At 43.8% G+C, this 13,140-nt stretch overlaps 1 protein-coding gene across 1 annotated transcript in view; it reads right to left on the bottom strand.

Moving 5' to 3' along the window:
• LOC102815711 (zinc finger protein 420-like) overlaps window positions 1-6,502 on the bottom strand; it is a 45,144-nt gene extending 38,642 nt beyond the window's left edge. Inside the window, exons 1-2 of the mRNA XM_006877710.1 lie at window positions 6,493-6,502; window positions 370-471 (exon numbers count right to left, since the gene is read on the bottom strand). Coding sequence (XP_006877772.1) covers window positions 370-471; window positions 6,493-6,502 — 112 coding nt within the window. The remainder of the gene's footprint in view (window positions 1-369; window positions 472-6,492) is intronic.
• Window positions 6,503-13,140: the final 6,638 nt, after the last annotated feature.

Raw genomic sequence — 13,140 nt, forward strand, 5'->3', positions numbered from 1 at the left:
CTCCGCGGATTCAGGCCGAGGGACGAGAGTGGACGCGGAGCTCGGGGCACGTTAGAAACAGATGCACAGCGGCCATGCGCGCCCCCAATACTGCTCGTTTATGGACTGGAACCGCCGGCTGGGCTCCTCTCCCTGCTCCACGCGTGAGACCGGAAATGGAAGTGAGGTGGGCGGAGTCAGTGGGCGTGTCCCAGGGGGAACGGCTAAGTTACAAAAAGAAAACACAAACCTGAGCCCAGAATATAAGGGAGGACAGTAACCAGGTAACGGGGACTCCACTGTCACCGACCCGGGTCCCCTGACTCTGCGGAAATAGAAGAGCAATTTGCTCCGTGAGGACGCACACCACGTGACCCGGGGACGCATTACGCGTCTTCAGAGGACCTAAGAACATCCGCAGACGAGGGCGCGGTGGAGACAGGGAGCAGCGCACTCGGACTTTAATATGAGCCTGCGGGGCGGCAGCGGGTGCTGGGGTGGAACCAGCCGACAGGAGACAGAGTGGACACGAACCTATCACTGGAGTAGAAGGAAGCCCAGTGAGAACTCAAACTTCCGCCTGAGGAATTTGTGCTGGTTTGGTGCATCAGAGAAAAGGTTCCGTGCAGAAACATAGTGGAATCTCGCTGATTGTTATCGTGGTGTTCAATGGCTTTTCTGGCGTTTGGAATCTAGTCCATATTGTCCTTGTTCCCTCTACGGACAAATGCTTAGGGTTTCTTTAACGAGAATATGAAGGGAAATGGCGGGTTTTAGTCAGCCTACATACGCTTGTGGGGCAGAGAAAGCTTCAAAGTTCAGTTTTGACCCTTTGAAACAGTTTTACTGCTGTTGGCAGACATAGTTTCTTTGGACTTCACAAACATTTCCCCATCTTGAATTGTTTACGTCTCTAGTTTGGCTTTTGTTTCAGAAATGTCATCGCTTACATATCACCTGTCTTTCCCCAATGGCATGATTCACACTAATGCGGACAGCCTAGGGGGAAGGGGACAGGGAGCAGAACCCGAGACCATGGAAGAAAAAAACACCCTCAGGTTTGAGAAGAACAAGGAACCCAAACAACAGCGAGTCAGCTATTCTGTCAAAATAGAAAGAGGAACAGACAACCACAAAGAAAACAGAAGGTGTATCACCCCATTCCTGACAAGCCTGTGTCCTGTTACTAACAATAAAATGAGCACTCCTCTACTCTAATAAGACAATCAGTGAGGGCCAACCTCAAACCTGCCCCTGGGGGAGGACATCTGGGACCAGTAATAGAAAACTGTACTTAATCCAGGATCCATAATCCACAGGGACTTTACCACTCACACAGACAGACCCAATTCTGTCTTTGAAGTGTGGTTTTGCTGTGCAAAAACGGTTTCTGACCGAATGCTTGTCTTCCACATCAAATGAGAGGCAGCGATTTCAGTTGAGGCTGATTCTTCAGACTCCTGACAGAGGGGGAGGAGGGAGAACCTAGTCTGAATCTCTATAAATGGTGAAGACGCTGAGAGAGTTTTCCAGGGTTTGAGGTAGGAAGATGCCAGCTGTTCTGAAGGCCAATAGGTAATAGCAGAAGTACCTTTGAAAATGGCAGTTACACATTTTTATTTTACACATATGCACTTAATCATAATGTGCAGTGATCTTCAGGGTACAACATGATCAGTATCAATCTTGATATACAGTCATACAATCCACTCTGCCATAGAGTAACATCACTGAGTGAAAAATAATCCAGGAAGACATAGTTGGGAAATGTGAAAGGAAAGATTTAGCAGGAAGACTTGGAGAACATATATGTGGGTTACATACATGATTGATTAAGGTGCTTCTTTGCAAAAACTTGCTCTTCTGTGTGTTTCAATAAAGTCACAGGACAATGGCAAAACAGGTCTCGGGGAGGAGATGGGGGCTGGAAGCATTGGCAGTGAGGACCTCACTGGACCACGAGCTCAGCACTCAGCTGTCTCCCATCAGTGCCAACAGTGTACACATGAGCCGCTACACTCACTAGAAGCAAATTGACACCGGAACCACTCATATCCAGCAACACTCACAAGAACAGGTGCCCACACCAACGTGGATGAAACTCAAAAACATCTTCAGGCTGGAGAAGATATGATCATGGTGGGACACACTGAAATGCCAGGAAAACTGACCCAGATCTATTTATTGTCAACTTCAAAGTCCAGCTAAATTGAATAAGCAATGTCCTTTCCTTGAGTCAATTGTACAAAGTCATGTGAAAACCCCTTCATTTTGGTTTTATTTTAGCTTACTTCAAAAGAACTTTTATATCCACACTAACACCTGGATCTTAGTAAGTTCCATTTATTTTTACTGAAACAAGTGTTTTAAAAGTACAGTAATGAATGACCCATTCACAGAGATACAGTTAAAAATAACAATAAAACTAAACTCACACTGACATAGTGTTCTGGGATTATGTAAGAATACAGTTGTTATCAAAGTGTGTCCTATCGTGATAATATCTGTCACTTTTTAGCACCAGATAAAATAAACACTCCTCTTTGTTTGAGAACGTCATATAAGCTAAAATGAAAAATACAAAACAAAAACAAATCTAAGTGGAAACAGACCAGATGATCTAGAAATTGTCTTTCAGTGGAAACTGTAACCCTACAAACTTGCATATACACATCTCATCTGTTGGGTTTCTGTAGCACAAGAATACACGATAATTTTAGATTCTAACTCAAGATTCTGTACAACAGTAAACAGTTATGGGAATTAAACATCAGCTGTAGTAATCTGCTGGGGACAGCATTTGCAATCACTGAGAAGCTGAGGCCCCTGTGACAAGAGGGATGAAAATCCAAAGGGGCCCTCCTCATTGCGGGCCATGGACCCTGAGGGCCAAGGAAGTGACCTCCTGAAGTCCTGGGTTCATAGGTTTTTGGGAACTCACTGGTGGGCTACCTCAGTATAATTTTCTTTGGTCTTAATGTTCATTCTATGCCTCTAACTCCAGTAATTGTAGCTTCTGAGAAAATGGATTCTTATGTGCCTATGTTAATGTCTCCACTGTGTTGGCAGTGCATAGGGTCCTGGGAACAAATCTTTTTCGAGGAACAGACAATAGCCACCTGGAATGTATGTCATAACTACATCTTGATATTAACTTAAAGCATAAGCCTTTGATGTCCATATACAACAATGGGACCAAACCCCTCTAAAGCCGAGACAGTAAAAAGTCCTCTCAGAGGACTCAGAAAGGCCAAAAACAGGTATATTGGGAGTATTGATTAGAGGTAAATAATGGCAGCCCCCTCAAGTGGCCTCTGGGTATAATCAGTTTAACCCAGATGCTCCCCTTCCTCCTGGAAGTATATGGAAATGTGATGTAGCATTTAGATGTAGAATCCAGAAAGAAGACTAGGAATGAGAAAGCGAGACCTCACCTTCTTAGAAAGGTTGAGACTCATCTCTTATCTTCCCTGGAATTGTAAGAGTAAAGAAGAAAGAATTATTTGTTGATAAATGAAGCCAGGTGTCTGAGATCTTGCTCACAAACAAAAACATGAGCTTTTGTTTGCAAAGTATGCAAAGACAGCTTGACTCCCTTTAAAAACCTTACTTTAAGCCTTCTATGACCTTTTAAGTCTTTTTCACCTTTACCCATTAGAGATTAAGTGCTAAATGCATGTTAAGTATCCTTGAGACAATTATGATGTATATTTTTAAATTTGCTCCTATGAATTATTGTATCCTGTTTTGAATGATTAATCATGTTTCAATTCTGTATTTTATTTTATCTGAATAATCATATCCTCCTTTTGTGAAAAGTCCCTCCTTGGAAAAAGATAATAAAAGGCTGAGGCAGTGTTAGTGCTTCATGCCATGCTGAATTCAAGGCTGCATCAATGCAGTTTGCAGAAGACCAATCTGCCTTTCAGCTTACATCAAATCTGTGTGTCTGTCTCCTTGTTTCTCTTTGTCTCTAGGCTATATCTTTCGCCTCTCAGATCTCCCAACTTCGTGATGTTATGCCCAGAATTCGGGGTCCCCAAATACCACCAAGGAGCTGACACTAATGCAAGTGCACAAGGGTTGTTTATTCAAGCTCGAGCCCGGACTCCACCTCATCTGACGCAGCGGATTAGGGATAGAGCCCCGAACCCTTTGTCTGCAAGGTTTTTATAGAGTTTTCAAACAAGCTCGGGTTTCTCAGCTTTACAATCTTTGGATTGGTTAACAATTGGCAAACTATGAGATGTTACAGTTTAATTGGTCAGGATTGGTGGTCTTTGTTCTTAGGCTAGGGCAAAGGAAAACATCTGGCCTCTGGCCTTGAGTTGCCTGGCTATTTATACATATATCATTTTCTTGGAGCTAGAGGACATGCTAAAGCATATATACGAAATGGATTCTTCTCTTTGGCCATATATTCCCCCCTCTACAAGAAACTTTTAAAGGCCCAATCATGGGACTTATGGGGTTAGTTCAATTTTCTGCCAGGTCTTTTCTGACTTTGGTTATAGATTCTTTGACAACTGAATGATTTATATAGAATATTCTTTTCTTAGTGCAGTACAGAGTCTTCCGTGTTGTAAGAAGATTAGGTCTAGGCCTTTCTTATTCTTTAATACTACTGCTACTAAGGAAGTCAAGGACTCTTGCAGATGAGTGATTGAATTTTCTAGTCTCTCAATATCTATGTCTATAGCTGCCTTCAATGTGCCGTAGTGCTGCTCTTGCAGAACTAAGGAGGAAACACCTGTTCTGACACTGCCTAACTCTAATCTTAGAGGTATTGTCAATGTAAGGGCAGATATGGGCTCACATTTAACTCTAACAAGGTTGTCGCTGAAACGCATGAAGACATCTTCTTCAGAATGGTAAATTAATCTGGGGATTAATTGAACCAAGACACAAAAGTTTCTCTTATGCACACAGGGAGTCCCTGTGGAGCAAGCTTACTACTTATTAGAGGGAGGTATATAATATTTACTAATCACAGTTTGACATTTTCTCACTTTATAGAGGGCAAAGGGGAGAAGAGCTACTCAGATACTGCCAGTCTCAGATACTGCCAGTCTCCAAGGTTATTTTAGTTAAGGTCTCTTTTAGGGTTCTATTCATCTTATCCACTTGACCTGAACTCTGGGGTCTGTATACACAATGTAATTTCCAATCGACCCCCAGTACTTTAGCTAAACTCTGACTTACTTTGGAAATGAAGGCGGGTCTATAAAGACTAACAGATACTTGTAACTATATTTTCTGGGTTTTACTTCTGAAAAGTCTAATTCTCAGCAGGCACTAGATAGATTTCTTCTCATCCTGCAGCCTGGGTTAGCTTTAGTTCTAGCTGAGTTGGTGAGCTGGCATGCTTTACAGACAGCAACAATGTGCTCAATCTTGAAGTTAGCATTACAAATTTTGATCTCTGCTTCTTTCAGGAGGTCTTGCATTTTAGAAATGCTCATGTGAGTGGACTGATGCATTTTTTTTTTTTTTTTTTTCTCTATGAGGTGTTTCACGGTCAGATGTTTGATCTAGTCTAGGTTGGCCTTGGTATAAGGCGGGCCTTCAGGCAAGGCGGTGTCTCTTGGTTCAGGCAACTGAGTCACTAGGGCTATGCTGGCTTTTAAGCAATTTTCTCTGGCCCTCTGGTCGGCTAAATTATTGCTTCTGGCAACAGGCGTATTCTCTTGTTTACTTCACAGAGGTCTTGCAAGGGCCGACAGTCAATAGAGAGGGGTTTATGTACTGGCAACAAGGGGGTGTTCTAGGATGGTTGGCACGGCTTCAGTTACCAACCACCAGTCAATATCAGGGTTCAGCTGTGCCAGCTTTTGGTGTAGCTGATACGTTTCTTCAAGATTTACAATCAACACCTGAATGAGCTCTCTTCTACTTTCAGGGTCACTCTGGGCTTGGGAGGGACACTGAACCCCATTCCTCCTAGTCACTCAGTTCATCAACTGCTAGGATGGGAATTTTCAGTTTATTCTCTGGTCTTTTCTTGGAGTAATCCCTGGCTCAGTGGCTTTTTTCTTCACAGTAAGCACTCTGATTTTTCTCTAGCCAGGATTTCTCTGTGCTCACTCTTACTTCTCCTGTCTCTTGCAGTTCTCTTGTCTTTTCTGCAGTAGTGGCTAGCAAGACTCAAGCTAGGTTCTGAGTCTGGTGACTTTCTGACTTTACTTGTTTCTCTTCTGCCATTTCTCTATGGTCATACACTTTCTCAGCTTATTATTACTAAATCTTGGATATTATCTTTTTCTCAGTCTACTTACTTCTGTAACTTCTTTCTAATTTCAGGAGCTGTTTGACTAACAGCTGCTTTAATCTCAGTTGCTTCTGGATCTATAGGAGTATACCTACAGAAGGCTTTCTGAATCTTTTCTAAAAATGCAGCGGGGCTCTCATCTGGCTTTCGCTGCATATCCCTTACTTTGGCCAAATTTGTGGGCTTTGTAGCCACTTTTAGACCTCCCAACAGAGCCTGGCAGCAGACTTGGAGTCTCTCCTTACCTTCTGTCATGTTGAAATTCCAGTCTGGTCGGGAGAACGGGAGAAAGGAGAAAGGTTCTAATGATGTAAGCATTTGTGGTGAGTTGCCTATTATTACCAGGAACCAATTTCCTGGCCTCTGTCTGGATTCTTTCTCGCTCTTCTGTGGTGAGCTGACAATCATCCTAGGTGGGCTACTGATATATTTAGTTGATAGATTGCTACTTACTAGAAATGCCTTAGAATTCTAAGGTCATTTTAACTTCCTAAGTCTTAAACTTTACACTTCTAAACATCTTTCAAACAAAATCAACTCTTCTACTATTTGCCATCTTTTTACTTATATACTGGACTCTGTCTACATGCCTCTTAACTAACCTGTCATTGGGGTTGTTAACAGGTTACATCTTACTCTTTCTTCTCAATTCATCATGCCTTTTTCTCTCAACTTCCCTTCACTGCCTTACATTCTGGTCTTTGTATCTTTCCTTTTCTGATCTACACTCTACAATCTGACTTGAATACTCTAATGCCATCGATTTACCTCCTGTGGTCTATCTAGGTTCTTGGTTTGGAAACTGCTGATTTAGCTTTCTCTTTTTCTTTCCTCACTGGTCCTCAATCTTACTCACTGCTTCAAAATATTCTCTAAACTTTTGAACAAGCTTCCCAGGGAGGTTCTTCTTGTAATTCTTTTGCCAATTTTTGTGTTTCGCCTATAAACTTAACCTTGCACTTGATGCAAAGAAGCTCAGCCTTATTCTCAGCTCTGCAGAGAGCAATATCTCTTTTGCTTGGTGATCTGGTCTGCCTCTCCTTTTTCCTTCTTTTCTACACTTCTCACCTGATCTCCTAGCTCCTGAGGTAAATGTTTTCTTCTCTTGTGCATTCTCACTCTGCTACACAGCAAATTACTCTCATGCCCTACTCCTGTAACGGTCCCTCAGCTACTTTCTGTAAATCACTCAAGATGAATTGAATAGTCTTGTCTAGGATCTACTCTCTTCTTGATCTTTCTTCTATGCTGCTCAACAAAATACAGTCTGATTTTCTTCAGATATATTGTATTGAATCTACACTCTTATCTCTTTCTCTTGGAACTAGCACTTTGGTTTACAACTCTTCACACTTGACTGAGAGTCTTGATCAGTTGTCATCATTCTAGCTACCTTTTCAGCTACATCTACTTGCTTGCTGTTAACTTTGTCCTCAGTACTTCTCTCCTATCCCTAACTGTCTTATCTGATGCCTCTATATCTCTAAACTCAGAAACACTATCTACTCATGCTTCCAATCTCTCTATTGTCCCTTTTTAAAAATTGTGCCTTCTAATGACTTCTCTCACCCCTGGGAAAAGAAGTGGAAACTTCTCCTGCTGGGTGATAGAATGGTACCAGTGAAATGATATTCACATGTTGGTATAGGATCAGGCAACATTGTGTCACTATTTTGGCTGCACATCACTTTTAACTATCTGGAGAATTGCTGCCAACATGCAACAATTACTACCACTGTTCCTATCAACACTAAATACTAGTTAAGGCTGGTGGTGGATACAGCAGTGTGGAGAGAGCCAGCCTCCCAGTACACCAGGAGATTCTCTCAGCAACCTTGAGCCTCATCGGGAGCGTGACATGGGCCCTAAGGTGCCTGGGACGTGACACACATGTAATGCGAACATGGGGAGAGTGTGGTGCGCTGCCGAGGATGTGGGGTGAAGCCTTGAAAACACTCACGCCCTGAGGTGCCCGAGGTGTCTGCCCTCCTGTCCAATGGGGGACAGACTCTACCAGCTGTTGGAGGTCACATGGGGGACTGCTTAACGTGGGGGCACTTTCAGCAGAGTTGGGAGCTGGCAGGCTTGCCTCCCTTTTTTTTGTACTGGGCCTCCTCCTTTTTCCCCACCGTGTCTGCCTCTTTTTGTAGGGGGCTGAGGGACAAAGGGGGCGCTTCTTCTCAGCACTGGCTCCTGCCTCTCCTCGCTAGCTCTCGGCCAGAGGACGAGTGAGGGGCCAGAGCAACGCACCGAGCTCAGGCTCGGCCAGGCTTCCTGCTTACTAAAGGGAGGCGGCAGCCGACAGCTCTGCTTTTATCCTTGCACTGGGGGAAGAAAGTTTTCTCTGGAACACGCAAGCTCACTCTCTGCGCGTGCTTCAGAGGGACTGAGGCAACTCTCGGCTGATTCATTAACAAGCTCTGATCTCAGGGCGGGAGGGTGGTACAGGTCGGGGATGCTCACAGACGCTACACGTATCGCCTGGGCCTCGCTACTGAGAAGGGCGCTGCAGATTGGGAAACGCAGCTGAAAGACACTATGAAGGCAGGGTTATCAGGCTTCCGCGGCTCTGGTTCAGGGGCAGGAAGGGGCCCACAGGGAGGGGACAGTCTCTACCGGCTGTTGGGGGTCAGATGGGAGGCTTTCTGAATTTCTTCTAAAACTGCAGCGGGCCCCTGCCACGCGGCTCGTTGGTTTCGGGTGTCGAGGGCGGGGCCACTTTCAGCAGAGTGGCTGGGAGCCGGAGGGCTTGCTCCCTCTCTGGCCGGTACTGGACTCCGGTTTCTGCCCCTCCCAGTAAGTGAGGTTGGCCCAGGATCGAACAGTGTTTCATTCTGCTGTGTATAAGGTCGCTATGGGTCACTACCTACTCGTTGGCACCTAACAGCATGAACAAGTGCCCTGAGAGATGGAAGTTGTTGTCATCAAGTGCCATGGGATCGGTTCCGACCCAGAGTGACCCTGTATAGAGTTTCCGAGGAGCAGGTGGTGAGCTTGAACCACCGTCCTTACAGTTCAAAGGACTTTGCAGTTTGGTACATTAGCCCATAGCGCCACACCATGACTTGGAGAGATGAAAAAGGGCCAAAAAGTTCAGTTGCATTAATAAGGTCTGACCACTAGATGCCAGCAGAATCAAAGTTTTTTTCCTTTTTTAACTTCAGAAAACCAAAAGGAAGAAGGTGCTCAGCATTTCTCAAGCTGAGGGAACTGAAGAAAAAGTTCAAACCTCTACTTGTGGTTTTGAAGGATTCTCTGGGTAAAATATTGAAGGATGCAGGAAACATCAAAAGAAGATGGAAGGAATACACAGAGTCACTGTACCAAAAGGAAATAGTCCATGCTCAACCATTTCAAGAGGGAGCATATGATCTAGAGCCAATGATCCTGAAGGAAGAAGTCACAGGTGCACTATTGTTGTTGTTGTTAGGTGTCATGGAGTAGGTACCGACTCATAGCAATCCTATGTATAACAGAACAAAACACTGCTCGGTCCTGAACCAACCTCACAATTGTTGCCACGCTTGAGCCCAATCCATCTCGCTGAGGGGGTCTTCCTCTTTTTCTCTGACCCTCCACCTTACCAAACATGCCATCCTTCTCCAGTGACTGGTTCCTCCTGACAATTTGTCTGAAGTATGAGAGACGAAGTCTGGCCATCCTGGCCTACAAGGAGCACTCTGGCTGTACTTCTTCCAACACAGATCTGTTGGTTCTTTTGGCAGTCCATGGCACTTTCAATATTCTCCTCCAACACCATAACTCAAAAGCATCAATTCTTCTACTGGTCTTCCTTATTCACTGTCCAGCTTTCACATACATATGAAGTGATTGAAAATACCATGGCTTAGAGCAAGTACACCTTGGCAGTACTGGAGGCACGCACTCATCCATGCCAAGAAATTTGGAGGACAGCTATCAGGCCAACTGACTGGAAGAGATCCGTATGTGTGCCCATTCCAAAGAGAGGTGATCCAATGGAATGCAGACAGCGTCAGACAATATCATTAATATCACATGCAAGTAAAATTGTATTGAAGGTAATTAAAAACTGACTGTAAAACTACACTGGCAGGAAATTGCCAAACTGTGGGCTGTTAAGTTGATCAAGTTGGTTCTGACTCAGTGTGATGCTGTATATGTTTTCCGAGGAGTGGCTGGTGGATTTGAACCGCCGATCTTGCAGTTCAAACCGACCTTGTGGTCCAGTACTTTATTTGCTAGCATCGCACCAGGACTCCTCATTAGGGGGTGAGTTAAATATTTGACCAAATATCATAGGCTAATTTTTAAGTTGATGATTTTGTACCTAATGGGAATGATGTAATAGGTATCCAAATGGCTCTTGACAGAATAAAAATTGTTCTCACTCATGGTCACAGACAATGGTATAATCAATATTCTTCACCAACCCCGTAATTGAACAAACCCAGTTCTCCTGTCTGCCTTATTTATTCATTGGCTAGGTTCCACATCTATAGGGGGCCATAGAAAAAGCCGTGGCTTGTGTCAGAAACACCTTAGTCTCAACCCAACAGGTCTGCTTTTGAACACGTCACATAGGTCTTTTGAAGCATATTTGCCTAACACAATATGTCACTTGAGTTTCCTTTTGCTGTTTTGAGAGATGGGTACAGCGAGAGGATTAATTAGGGTTGGACTGTGGTTAGTTGTAAGCTAGGCCTACGTCCCTGTTGAGTGTTGGGATTAGGGTTAGGACTAGGGTTAGTGTTAGTGGTAAGGGTTGGCCTAGGGTTAGGAGTCAGACTTGGTCTACATTTTAGTCTTACTGTTAGGTTTTATTTTTGTTTATTTACCTCATGTGTTTTTGCTTTCTTGAAAGATGACTGATTTTCTCTCCAGTTGGAAGGTCTGTAACTACATTTTTAATCTGGTTTTACTTTGTGGGTTTTTTTGGTTGTTGTTGTTGCAGGTATATCTCTAGCTCTGTTTTCAGTCTTATTGGTCAGTTTGACTTTGCATACTTCTGTATCTAGACTCCTGGTGTGATGCTATAGGACTGCGAACCACAAGGTCGGGAGTTCAAACCCACCAGCTGCTCCAAGGATATCTCATGCAGGGTCGTTATAAATCAGAACCAACTTGATGGCACTTAACAAGAACAACAACATCTGGGTCAAGTCTAGGTGATTGTTCTGTGATGTTAGTTTCAGGTTGTTGTCTGCTGTTAGGGGCTTTCTGTTCAAAAAAACTCCCTGTAGTATTTTTTTATGAGGTTGGTCTGGTTCTTACAGTTTGTTTAGATTTCTGTGTGTCTGAAAGTCACCTAATTCTGCCATCGTATTTGGTGGACAGTTTTTGCTGGATATAGGATTCTTCGTTGGCAGTTTTCTTTCAGGGTTTTTAAATATATCACCATTCCATTGTCTTCTTCCCTGCATGGTTTCTGTTGAGAAATCACAGCCTAATTTCATTAGTTCTCTTTTGTAGGTAACTTTTCATTTTTATTTTAACTCCTTTACAACTTCAATCTTTTCTCTATTTATCCTGATGTTGCTTACTGGTTCAGTTGTGAGGATGTTGGTTTTCTTTATGCTGGGGTGTCATCCGTATTAAAGACAACTATCTCTGCGTCATGAGGACAGAGGCTGGGATATGAAAGCTGATTAGTGTTTCCCCCAAGTGACAGGGAGACGGAAATGTTTCTATGAATGCTCAGGAGACACTGAGGTTATATTCACAGCAGAAGACTGATTTGGAAACCAGGGTGAAAATGGTTGTCCAAATCCACGAACATCTTCAATGTCCTTGAATTGTGAATGTAAACATGGTTGAGAAGGCATAGGTTTTGTTGTGTATATTTCCATTTCAGTACACTAAACAACAACAACTCAATGGATCAAGGCACGATACTGTCTGATCTAGAGCTGGACCACGGACCACCTAGGACTGGAAAATGCTAAAAATAAACGATGGTCTCAAGAAGGCAGATGATCCGTGAGCGGACAGAGCTGACTTCTTTTGTACATGGGGTCTCCATGAATCAGAGCAGACTTACCAGCACCTAACAATACCACCAGCTCAGAGAGAGGCACTGAAAAAGATGGTGAACTGGGTTGTTTTGGCAGGGGAAGGCAATCGATGGTGTGAAGAGACAATGTTGTTGATGCTCTCAGAGACACCTGGAGAAGTCTCAAGTGCAGTGAACTCACAATGGGGAGCCAGACAGAGGACTCCTGGAGGTCCCAGACCTGCCCCAGCATGCCCCTGAACTTTTCACTTACTTTGAAATCATGCTGCTGTGGGTAGACTGGGAAAGTCTGAATCCGCAGATGATGTAAAGAAAGGAGGCAGAATCCCACTTCTCTGTTCACAAGCTTTCTGTGAGAACTGCTAAAGAGTGAGGGTCCTCCCAGAGAGGAATTCATAAACTTGCAGCTTGATTGGGATTAGACATTGGGGTACAGTGAGAAAGAATGAGTAGTATGTGCATACTTAAGTGTATATAATATACAAAACCAGTTGTCAGGGACAACTCAATTCATGGCGACCCCATATATGTCATAGTATGACTATGCTTCACGTGTTTTCAGGGGATAACTTTTCATAAATAGATCCCACTCATGGTGCCCCATGTGTGTCAGAGTAGAACTGTGCCCCACAGGGTTCTCAATGGATAACTTTTCATAAGTAGATCCCATTCATGGTGCCCCCGTGTGTGTCAGAGTAGAACTGTGCCCCACAGGTTCTCAATGGATGAGTTTTCATAAGTAGATTCCACTCATGGTGTCCATGTGTGTGTCAGAGGAGAACTGTGCTCCACAGGGTTCTCAGTGAATGATTTTTCATAAGTAGATCCCACTCATAGTGTTACGTGTGTGTCAGAGTAGAACTGTGCCCTCAGGGTTCTCAGTGGATGATTTTTCATAAGT

The sequence above is a fragment of the Chrysochloris asiatica genome, unplaced genomic scaffold (genome assembly GCF_000296735.1).
Source record: "Chrysochloris asiatica unplaced genomic scaffold, ChrAsi1.0 scaffold00566, whole genome shotgun sequence".
Classification (NCBI taxonomy): Eukaryota; Metazoa; Chordata; class Mammalia; order Afrosoricida; family Chrysochloridae; genus Chrysochloris; species Chrysochloris asiatica.